Below are 11887 nucleotides of genomic sequence, written 5' to 3'. Positions count from 1 at the left end.
AAGGAATAAGAGTGTCTTTGCCTTTTCTTTTTGCTTGATGTACCCTGAGGAGACCACGTCCTCAGCTGACTAAGTCAGTAAATTGCCTTCAGTAGGCATGCTCAGATTTATCCCAGCAGAGGACCCGACCCTAAATTATGCAATTAAAATCATGCAAATGGTCTCCTACATTACTTCTAGTGCTGGAATTTTTCATTGTCTAACCCTAAGCAAAAAGGGGAAAAAAAAAAAAAAAGAAGGAAGAAAAGCTAATTAGGTTTTCTCACCTGCCGTGCAACACGCTCGCAGCTCTGTCCTCACGCTGCTGCCAGGCATGGAGCACACATACACATCAGCACACCGCCGTACACCCCTGCCCTTCTCCCCAGTTACGTGCCAAAACATGCAGGTGCCTCCCATTGAAACATTAATAACTCCCTGGTATTAATATGATTCTTCATTTAACTGGATCAAAACCATGGGAACCAAATTGCTTGCATTAAAATAACACCCCTTTAATTGAATCAGTCCGGTTTATTTTACTCTGGTATTCCTGGATATCTCAATATTTAGGACGTGCTGTGCAACCCGAGTCCTTCCCAGACCCAGGGGAGCAGTGGGACAGGTGCCTTTCATGCATCCTGCTCTTTGTGCTCAGTAAGGACCTTATCTGAGCTAGGCTTGAAGCACAACATGCTCTGACTACAACGGAGTGCAGAAAAGGCATAATCCAGCTTCGTGTAGGAGCACAAGCCCTCATTTTCCCTTAGGACAAGCAGGGCTCCTAAGCACAGTCCTTAAACAACTAACTCAAGGCACTTTGGGCTTTTGAAATGTTCCCCGGAGGCAAATAAGGGGAGCATATGAGCTGTCTGCTCATCAGTAAGGAAATCAGTAAGGAAATGCTGTTTTGAGGGATGTTATTATTTAGATCCCAGGAGGGAAAGTCATAGCTGTTTTGGTTTAAGTACAAGGCTGTGTGATGGGACTCCTGGGTCCTATCCCATCATGCTCATGCTATCGCTGTAAGGAGCTGCATCCTTCCTCTGGGGACTGATTGTAATGTCTTCTGGCAGAAGCAGAAAATGACCCTCAAAGTCAATGGACTTAGGCCAGCCTAAGTGTAATGCAATGGTGAATAGAATAAGATTACGTGACTCAGTTTCTCTGCGGTGTGTAATAAGTAGCTAGTTTGTGAATTGCTCTGAAGTCCTAACATGGAAGGCTTTGTGTCATTCCACAGAAACCTTAACCCAAAAAGGCAACCACAGACAAATACAGGGGTGCGTAGACTTCACAGGAGCTACTCTGTACGCTCTGATTGTCAGAGGGGAGGAAATAACACCCTGTGCTTAGGAAGGGAGACGAGGGCACTGACATCAAAAAGCTTGGGCACGCCCCAGGGCCACAGGGAGATTTCTGAAGCAGTGCTGTTGATGTAAGAGCGAGCCTGGATGATGGAAATCACCACTTCTCTTCCCAGGCGTCAGGGTCAAGAACTGCACCTGCACAAATCCTGCGCAACCATGAACAGAACTGCTGGTGTCCTGGGCCTTGGTCAGGAAAGCTCAGAGAGACAGAGCCCATCTCCTCTCCAGTAGCCTCATAGGCAAGAGCAATAAGCAGGGGTGTGGGAGTTCACAAAGGCCTTCAGGTCCTGCCTTTCCTGCTTCCCAGGGCATTCCCTGGCAGTGGGCTGTAAGGTGCGCCCGGTACTCGGGAGGGGAGGCCATATCTGCAGAGAGCTTAGGGGTGGGCTACTCCTGCCAGCTCCAAATGTTTGCATAAGAAAAAGAAAAACAAAGTAAGCAAGGTCAGGGCTTCCCACTGGCCAGCTCAAACCACTGACCTGCCCCGGTGCATACCTGCGGTCCCCGTAGGACTGTTCAAACAGCGCAGCCTCTGCGCGCACAGCGGTCCTCGCCTTAGTACTTCAGAGTTGCCAGGAGGGGGTCTACGAGCCCTCGCTCGTGTTCGACCTGCGGAGCAGCCTTCTGAAGTGCCAGTCTGTCAGCAGCAGCATCTCACATCCTCTCCTCATCAAACAAAGGGGAATCTCTTCAGATAATAGAGACTTCCCTCCACAAGACAAGAGGAGCTGCAAGCAGGAGAGGCCTGATGAGGCTACAGGTAGGATCTACCGTGCTGGAAACTATGATTTCCTTGAATGAAAGGAGGAGATCGAACGCTTCCTTTTTTCCCTGGTCCCGCTTCCTCCTCTCTGTGCCTGATGTGCTTTAGAAACTTAGCAGGTGGGCTCTGCATGCCTCCCCGCAGAGGCCAGGGTGGCTGTCTTACCTGGGCTCGTGCCCTGGTGAGCTGTGGGCTGGAGGAGAAGGCAGCGACGGAGGTGCAGAGGTAGTCAGCAAAGAGAAGAATGAAGAGGAAGCCGAGGGTCTGGTGCGAATCACAAACTCGTAGCAGTTGGCAGAGGGATGCTCTCCAGTTTGCAAGATTAACTTACGGCTGAGATATACAACCTTTGGCATTAAGGAGCAGGATCTACTTTTATTTCTGCAGGAAATTAAATAGAAAAGGTACATTTCCAAAGGGGACGGCCGAAGATTGCCTTCCACGCACCCACCCCTTTCTGTGGATTTCTGTCCCCTCGAAAGCCACGTCGTGGTGTAAATCTGGGCTTCTTCCACCAGCAGGGTGGCGTGCAGAATAGCACAGCTCTCCCTTTTCCTTCAGGTCTGTCCAAAGCCGAGCGCCGTGGGGCCATGATCTCTGGCAGCGCTCCGTACCAGCTGCAGTGCCAGCACTCCCTGCTGCCAGCCTGTGCTTCACCATGATGTTTGCCTGGGAACTCTCTCCAAGGGCAGAAGTATTTTATGTTCAGCGATAGTCCTGGGGACTTCAGTCCGTGGGCCGTAGTGCCAGCAACGGTGGGTCCTGGCTTCGGTGGCCAGGTGTGCTCAGCCCTTATCACTGGCTTAAATTGGGTGCAGGTTTGGTGGTGAGTGCCTGGGGAGCTGCACCTAGTGCTGCCTCCCCTCCTCCTAAACATCCATTTCTCAGAGTACAGTGTTAAATGCCGTGAAATTTAAATCATTGTGGAAAAAAAGAGTAAGTTCCTATGTCTTTTTTTTTTAATGCAAGACTTTTATAAAGTTAGTGAAGTGCTCTTAAATCTTCCTCACTTTTGCAGCGGCAGTTTTTGTTGGGATGAGCTGTAAGTAAACTTGGTATTCTCAGGACTGTTACGTGCAGCAACCTGTCTGGTCCCTTGCAGATGTGGAATAAGGTGAAAATAAACCTCACAAAGATCAAATGAAGGGCGCAGGTAAAATCTACTGTTCACTTGAGCTAGTCCATGTGTCCTGTATACAGAGTGAATTCACTGGCCAGTGAGGAAGAAAAAGAAGCCGGTGTGATCTAGAGAAGTCCTGGCCACTGCTGGTTTTGTAGTGCCTTGCTGCATTCCTACCTGTACTCAGAGAAAAAGGGGCGAATGCATTGTAAAGAGCTCAGTGCAAACTTAACTTGCTGAAAAACTCTCACTGTGAATGAGAGGCTCCTCATCTTGGATGTATCCCTTTTAATGCACTGCTTTGTTACCTTTGTGAAGTCCTGGGAGTCCTTGAAAGCGGTGCTCTCTAACGCTAATCACATCGCACCGTTTCGCTTCCCCAGCCCCTGACCTTCTGGTGAATGAGCTGTTTCATGCAGTCAAAAGTAGGGTTAGGTTAAGAGCAGAGCTCTGTCTCAAGGATGGGTTTTGCCCCTCCACCAGCTGGGACGTGCTTCTGCTGATAGTTCTGTTCTTTTCAGTTTCCTTCAGTTCAGCTTTCCCCCTTTTTGGATTGTTGTTCTGTAGGGATGGGATGTGTGACTGTGCTAGCTGTCTGTGTCTTGCTAATGATTACATCTGGTGGTCTCTCTGGTCAATCAGTTGACAGGAGGTTATTTCCTGATGAAACTCAGCAGCTGGATAGACTGACGCTATCAAATATACTTTCTTGACTAAGAAAAGCTGCAGCAGGAGCTTTGATGCCTTATTAGACATCAAGGAAGCCATGTTGGAAGGAGCCCTTGCAATGACCTAGCTGCAGGAAGAAACTTCAATCAGAGGTGCCGAAGGCAATAGGGCACAAGTCCAGGGAAGTCGGGACTCATCCATGTGGGTGCTCGCTAATTATTACTTCTTTTCTTCAGCTCCCATCTAAAGGGAGAGCCTGGTGCTGCAGACTGCGTGGGAGTGCCGAGGCAGCCAGAGTCCTGGCTCTTTCCCACGGCTGATCACGTCCAGGCGCTGCCCAAGGAGGCAGAGGGCTGCGCCGTGCTGCGGCACTTGGAGGGCTCAGGGGGGTACAGGGAAGGCAGAAATGCAGATGGCAGGGCAGAAAGAGGGAGGAGGGCTTTGACGTGGAGGTGGAAGGTGGGTCTCCAGAGACCTTGCCCAGTGATGGAGCTGCTGGACTGTGAACATTGTCCTGCTTTACACTCTAATTTCTCCATAAAGCACCAAATATGCTGGTTGGTTGGTTTGTTTTATTATTGGCTTCTGTGTCGCTCTAGGAATCCCGAGTCCACAAGTAATCCTGCACTGTGCTAGGACCATACTCACAATTTTTTAATGTAGACCTAATGTTGTATTTTTGTAATGATCTCTGCCTTGTCAGACTCTCAGCAGAGCTTTTCATCCCCAGGGACATATGCCCTTGGAAGATAGCAGCTCCCCATCAGAGTGCTCCAAGATTTCCAAAGTCTATCAAGTTGTGCCTTGCAGGGCACTTAGTTTGGGAGCTAGTAATGCAAAGGCTTAGGAGGAGGAATCCTCCTCCAGCAACCAGTGATAACCAGAACAACCCTGCATGCAGGAAGATAATGGAGAATTGTCTGGACTTTGGGGTCCTGAGCGAATTTGTATCAGCTATCTTATCTCTTCCCAAGAGGCCTTTGGGGCCACTTTTTCTCTGGAGAACAGCTGGAATAGCTGCGTCATTTCCCATTCCCTGCTGGTCCAAACCTGTGCTGCAGCCCCAAATCCTTTCCTTTGCAGTGCACAGACACAGAACTGCAGGACTGCTTCCTACCAGGGATGACTATGGGCCATGGGAGAAATGCTTTTTGAACAAAGCATAAACTTTAAAGGTACCTGGTTTTCTTTCTCCCTTTTATTTGAAGGCCTTTTAAACCTAGAGAAGTTGCTTCGGCAGTTCCTCATTTCCAAGGACACACTCTCAGTTCGGATGCTAGATGACAACCGGGATCCTACCCCTCTCCTAAAAGAGATCCGAGATGATAAAACAGCTACCATCATTGTACACGCCAATGCTTCCATGTCTCATACCATTTTGCAAAAGGTAAGTGTCTATTAAGTGTCACAGTTGTACATGTGGCTGCTTCCACTGAACAAGATACCGTGTGCAGTACATGAGCGTGCTCATGCAGGTGTTGTATGATAATGGAGTGTAAAAATTCCTGCAGCAACACTGGAAATGCTCTCTGCTGAGAGGGGAATTGCCACTGATGGAGTTTCTGGGGAAAATAATTTGCTCTCTCTTTCCAGGACTGTATCTGTAGAAGCAATGGTTTAATTGCTCTGAGCTGATGTTGTGCTTTCTAGAAGTGGTGCATGCTTGTGGCTCCTGGTGCCATCAAACAGCCATGGAGGGCTGCTCAGCGCTCTGAAATTAGTCACTGCAATAGTTTTTTCGTTTTTTCTCCAAGTACATTTCTAACTTTTTGCTTCCTTTTTTATTGTCTTATTAACCGAGATTTTATTTTAATCATGTTTATTTTTAAATGGTCTCTTGCTGCAGTTTTTAGCATTTGTTTTGATAGTCGACTTCAAAATTGAACAGTGGCTCCAGATGGAGTCTAAAGTTGTGTACAGTTTCCCACATCCTGGAAGGAACAAGAAGTACTTTCCTGAAGGGAGGCAGGATCCAAGCAATGGGGTCTCCCTTTGGCTGTTGGTGCAGGCTTTACGCACGGTGTCCTGGCTGCAGTATCAGGGAGTCAGTCATTCAAAGGCCTTCACTGTATCAGATTTGTCCCTGATGACAGCCAGCAGAAACCAGTAGAGCTGTTTTTATTATTCCCCCGCCCTGCCCAAGATTTTTATTCCGCTGCCTGCAATTTTGCATTTCTAAATAGGCGGGTTTGGGTGTTTTTGGATACCCTCTATGCAGGCAGGGTTTTCTTGGTGGGTTGGTTGTTTCTGGTTTTTGTGTTTGTTTTTTTTTCCTTTCTCCTGGTCCCTGTTTTGTGCTGCCTGGCTGCTGAGAGCTGTCCCCCTCCTCTGTTGCTATAGGGACTTCCCGCAGGCACACAGCAGCGCTCTTCAGGCACCCGCACTCTCCCTTCCCGGCTCCAGCATCCTTCTGCCACGACTGATAAAGATGTCAGAGATTGCCACGATTTTTCAGCAGTTCAGTAAAACCTAATGTAGTCTTCCTGGCTAGAGGATTGTAGGAATGGAAGATAATAAATAATGAGCTTCTGATCTCGCAACTTCTTGCACCTTGGGAGGCTGGAAAGTATTTTCTTTATAGAGGTGCAACCAGAGTAGGGGGTGAGGTTGTGGTGAGCAAATAGGTATATCCTTTGCCCCTGCCCACAAGCAGGCCCCCCCCAACAGCACAAAAAATGCACTATTGGTTTGAAAGTGCCTTGTGTCAGACCCATCTCAGGAGACCAGTCCTGGCCTTGGACAATGAAAGAAATTGCAATTTCTCATCTCTTACCCTCCACATATGGTCTGGAGACACATGGTTGCTTCCTCGATTACCAGCCGGTCCTGGCCGCCCACCTGCCAGCAGGCACGTTAAATGGATGGGAGCGATGCTCCCAGGGAGCGCCTTGTTGCTCGCTTTGATTTTCTGCCCTTGAAATCAAACGCACTGACCTCAAAGTGGGTTGGAGGGAGAGCTGACATTATTGCTGTCCCCAGGAAGGGAGAAGAGAGGGAAACGGGTGCCAGGTGTAGGGCCTTAAAAATGAGGCAGCTGTCTGGAAAGCTGGCTGAAAGGCAGGTCGGCAGCCTCCTCTGGAGTCGTCGTGCTCTTTTGGTTAAATGACTTTGCTGTGTCCATTTTGCCACCTGTGCAAGGGACAGGGTGACAATGTGCAACCGAAAGTCTGGGCACAGCCAGACCTAAGCCACTGTCAGTCATCTGTGGCATCTAAAGCTTTCCCCTCTGTCCGTGTCCACTCCCACCACAATGGTGGTGACCTCAGTTTCGTGCAGAAATAGGTAAAGAATAGGCAGGAATAGGGAGAGGTGCAATCTAAGCCTCCCCTTTGCTGTATCTTTCCTTCACTCACTTCCTGTTGTTGCCATCCTCCAGCTTCTGGGGAAGATGGAAAGGTACTAAAACCAGGTAAGGAGGTGCTGCCCTTGGTTCCCTCCCTGCCTCCAGTTCCTCTGTGTGGTCTGGGGTGATGGGAAAACCTCTTTGCCAAGGTCCGGAAGCATGATTTGAGACCAGCTGTGCTTGGCAGCGAAACATAGGCTTTCAGGAGGATCTGCAGATTAATCCCCCACTTTCCTGAGCATCTGTTCCCACAACCAACTCCTTGTTTACTGAGAATTTTGAATTTTGGAAAAGGACTTCAATGATCTGGTCCGTGATCTCTAGAACAGATCATCCCATGGAAAAATCTGTGTCCTTCTCTCTGTATCTCTATACACTTTTACCCTCTTTTTTTCTATTTCTGTGGTCGTCGCAACCCTGTCTAAATTCTGGAGAACGGGCTGAGTTACTAGGTTTCAATCATCCTAATTAATTTGCGGGACTGGAGCCCAAATCTGACAGATACATCTGGGAAAACCATCACTGGGATGACTGTCCTTTTTCTGTAACTCCAGAAGAGCTTTTTCTACCTTGCTCTCACACTGTTTGTAGCGAAAGCAGACAAGCCCTGAGCTCTCTCAACTGCTGCTTTCCCTCATTGTGTTCAAAAAGATGTTGATAGTTGAACAGGAGAAAACCAGCATCCATTAACAAAGCAGCAAACCTCAGCCAACCTCACTTTCCTCCAAACACACGGTACACCCGAGAAACTCCTCATCCCAAGGGGCTCTGGAGGCTGCAGGCTGGGGCTGCGGGACCCTGCCTTGCCTTGCCGGGTTCTGTACGGCAGAGGCCAGCTGCCTCTGCCAACGTTGCTGTTGGGGGTGCAAAAGCTTTTGCTTCCAATGGACATCTTCCTTCAGGTTGTCCTTGGCTGGATACACCTGCAGGATGGGGCCACGCGCAGAAATCCCCGAATGTCATCTTGCACCGTGCTGCAGAGGGAGCGGGGATGGTCACAGGGGTCTGGAGCTGCAGCCTGTGCAGTGTTGGGTGGTTTCTCTCTGCCAGGCAGCCCCTCTGCAGGTGCTTTGCCAGTGCTGTCGTGGAGAGGAGACCTCAGAGGTAGGCTCAGTCCTGCTGAAAAATTGATTCCCCAGACTTTAATTTCACAGGTCAAATTGTGTTGCTGTGTCCCACCCTTCCCCGCCTGCAGGAAGACAGCAGCGCTTGCACGGAGCGATAAGGATGAAAAAGCAAATGTGGCCCAGTCTCTGCCTTGCCGGAGTGGAGATTGAAGATTGTCAGGCTCTGGTCTAATCTCCTTTCCTCTCCTTCACAGGCAGCTGAACTGGGAATGGCGTCTGCCTATTACACGTATATCTTCACTAATCTGGTAAGACGTTTTTCTCGGCTTTTCTCCCGTGTGCGTGTAGAGTCATGTTAATGGGAGCTGATCTCCCCGGCCCGTGGGAGCGTTGGGAAGAGCCACGTGCTTGCGAAGCGGGGGATTTGCAGCGGAGGGGGAGGGAGGCAAGGAGGGGTGTCCCCCTGCAAACCTGAGCATCACTCAGGGAGAGCCTTGCCCTGGCCTTCAGGAGGTGAAAGCCGGTGGGTGCCTGGCAGCGCTGATGGATCCCGTGCAGCTGCCAAAGGCAGGATTTGTAGGCATTGCGGCCAGAGCCGGTGCGATGAGATGTGCGGGTCCTTGGGAAGCACCAGCAGACGGGTGGTTCCTGACCGAGGGCTCAGGAGGGTTACGCTGGAGGCGTCAGCCCCCGAGCCCATTCCCCACGCCGGGAGAAGGGCAAGCTGCGCTGGGGCGGGCGTGCAGAGGGCACCACAGCCCCGTGCTTTTCTGCTGCGCCTCTGAGAGCGGCTGTGTAAGACAAAGGAAGGATGATGCCATAAATGTTGAGAGGCAGAGCGGGGTATATCTTCAGCATGGCCCCTGGTGATTTGGCTTTATAGCTACTAATAACATTAATGGGGGGATCGTGTGGTTAAATCCCTGAGTACTGTGCTAAACAAGGAGTAATGGGCTTAGGCAGCAGCAGGGGGAAACCCAAAATAAACATCAGAGAAACTTCTCTTGCTGCAGCAGCTACAAGGCTCTTGAACAGGCTGCCAAGTGGTGTGGGGGAAATGCTACTGCCAGGGAGACCAGATACCTACCTATTAATGCTGGTGTGGGGATGATGGAAACCTGAGTGCAGCAGGATGGGCTGGATGATTAAGTGGAGGTGCCTTCCAAGCCCAAATGATACTCATATTCTCTAATTTCTATTAATATTTATGCCAGGGTGCGCGTGTGCCAGGAAAGCCGAGAGCTGAATCACACTTTGTGTTTGGGTGGGAGACAGACGGGAACGGATGGAGCCAAACGTGTAGGCAGGAGAGCCGGAGTGGAGAGGAGGAGGGGGAAGGAGGGAAATGGAGGGGTTGAAAGCCAAGAGAGCAATTGGGACAGAGAATGGAAAATGGATAGGGAAAGGAGATGTCAGAAAAGAGAAAGATGCAAAAAATAGAAATAGCATACCTACCAAGCTTCCTACCTGAACTAATAGCATTCTGATTCCTGCTTAGTGCTCGACCCATAGGTCCTGACCTTGCTCAGTATCAGTCCAGCAAGAACAAGCTTCACTGTTCCTGTTTATCCCCGTGCAAATGGTCGGCACTGGGCAGGAAAGCGAAAGGAAGGGCTGTACCTGGAGGTGGTCAGCCCGTGATGGAGGCTGGGGGAACACCGCACCCTCGGGAGGTGAAGGCCACTTGCTTTAAGGCAGTGGCTGCTGCTTTGTGATTTCTTGCCCCCAGTGCCAGCCCTGAGTCAGAGTGCAGCTGTGCTGGTGCTGCTGCTAGAGCTGGTAAGGGACAGTGGCCGTCCCCATCAGATTCTGCTCACAACAGTAAACCACTCCCGTCATTTCCCAGTCCCAGCAAGTAGTTTTCCTGTTGCCCTCTGGTCCCAACGACTGTTTCTTCTTCCACTTGCCCTCCCCAGTCCCAGCAGTCACTGTGCACCCCACGGACTGGGACGATGCACGTAGTAAGGGACTTCTATTTGCGCATCACCAGCACAGTGGAGTCTGTGTTCATAGATGGTGCTTGGACAACAGAAATAACTATAAAGATTAAGCTCCCCACCACCACACTAGTTTTGAGCATGGGTGTGATTAAGCGTTTGCTTGAGGTCGAGGTGAAATTTGTCTTTGAAACCCATTCATCTAGTGTAATGCAGTTCTGGCAGGTGAGAAAGAAATGAGTTTTGTTGCCATTCACTCTCACAGGGTATTAATCTGTTTACCCAGGTTATTTTACCTCTTTGTCCAAAACACCAGCCCTCAGCAGAACTAACTGGATTTTTGGCAGGGACCATTAAAGAAAGGTGACATCGGGCAAAACCTGGGCAGATGGAAGAGATGTTTAAGGAAATTAGTAATATTTAAATGGGGATGAGAGATGGGAGTGAGCACTTTAGACTAATAAATCTGGAGGGATTATCAAGCTCCTAATGAACCCTCTGAGGTTTTGCAATCACTGCCTAATAGAAAAGATAAAATCATAGTGAACTGCTGTCAAGGGGAGCAAGCAAAAAGATGGTTTTAAATGGAGGGAGAACCCATCAGAAGGGGAATAGACAGTCTGTATAGCATTAAGCTCTTGGAGATGGAAAAATATTTCAGGCAAAGAAAGAAGAGAAAAGGGGATAAAATGCTGAATTAAACACCTGCCCTGTGGCACTAGAGGGGAATTCTGTTTCTGTCTTCTAGCATTAATTTTATTTAATAAGCACATCCCAGCCGACAGCTAGTTGTGTGTCGCAGCTCTTCTCTCTGCGGAGCGTTAGATGGAGGCAAGTTGCTGCAACTCCCCTGGCGCCGGTCCATGGGGAGAGCGATTCGGGGGTGACGGCTCCTCCGTAGCCAGCCTGATGACTGCAGATAGCGTCAGCGTTGCTCTCCCCGCGGTTCAGCGGGGAGGCAGAGCGACGCGTGAAAGCAGATGCCAGCCTTTGGCAGGAGATTGCGGGAGCAAATGAGGAGGAAGTCCTCGGCCCCCAATGCATTTCCATCGGAGCAGAGGCGAGCAGCCTGATGTAAAAATATCCACAGGCTAATTTACTGCGTGCGAATTCATTATCAGCCTCCTTCAGCCAGCTCAAGGGACCCTTTTTGTCAGCAACAGCTCAACAAATTTTCCAGGAGTCCTAATGAAACTCGCAGAACAGAGCAGGTCTGTTGCATTTTTCTTCCCCACGTCTATCATCTGTGTACGGGATACTCGTGGCAACTGAGCACCCCTTGTCCTTAGTCCCGTTGCAAAAACAATCTGTTTGACCCAAGTTTCTTCATGGCATCTCCACACAGTGACAAACTCCCTTGCTCTGGGGCTTGCCCTTCTGGGAGGGCTGAAATTTCCCGATGATTAATGGCAAACGCTGACCCAGTGGCCAACTGCTCCCTGCACCTTGGTTTGTGCGGTGCTGAGATGAGGCTAGAGCTGTTCATCGTCCCTTCCCAGCTCCCCAGCAGGGCATGGGATTTCTGTGTATGCACACAGCTTATGACCGTGTAAGGGGGCGATGGTGTGCTCCATAATAATAACAGTAGTAGTAGTAATAATACTAATAATGCCAGTGCATAAATAGAGCATTGCAAGCA

At 49.7% G+C, this 11887-nt stretch overlaps 1 protein-coding gene across 2 annotated transcripts in view; it reads left to right on the top strand.

Moving 5' to 3' along the window:
- The window catches only part of GRIK4 (glutamate ionotropic receptor kainate type subunit 4), a 142163-nt gene that overhangs the window by 71163 nt on the left and 59113 nt on the right, over positions 1-11887 (top strand). For both annotated transcript variants that reach the window (XR_012045900.1, XM_072884468.1), the window contains exons 5-6: positions 5110-5288; positions 8566-8619. Coding sequence is in view for 1 of the 2 variants with exons in the window: in XM_072884468.1 (XP_072740569.1) it covers positions 5110-5288; positions 8566-8619 (233 nt within the window). In the remaining variant the exon portion in view is untranslated. The remainder of the gene's footprint in view (positions 1-5109; positions 5289-8565; positions 8620-11887) is intronic.

The sequence above is a fragment of the Ciconia boyciana genome, chromosome 20 (genome assembly GCF_034638445.1).
Source record: "Ciconia boyciana chromosome 20, ASM3463844v1, whole genome shotgun sequence".
Classification (NCBI taxonomy): Eukaryota; Metazoa; Chordata; class Aves; order Ciconiiformes; family Ciconiidae; genus Ciconia; species Ciconia boyciana.
The sequence above is the reverse complement of the archived record's forward strand: the minus strand, read 5'-3'. Positions and strand labels throughout refer to the sequence as shown.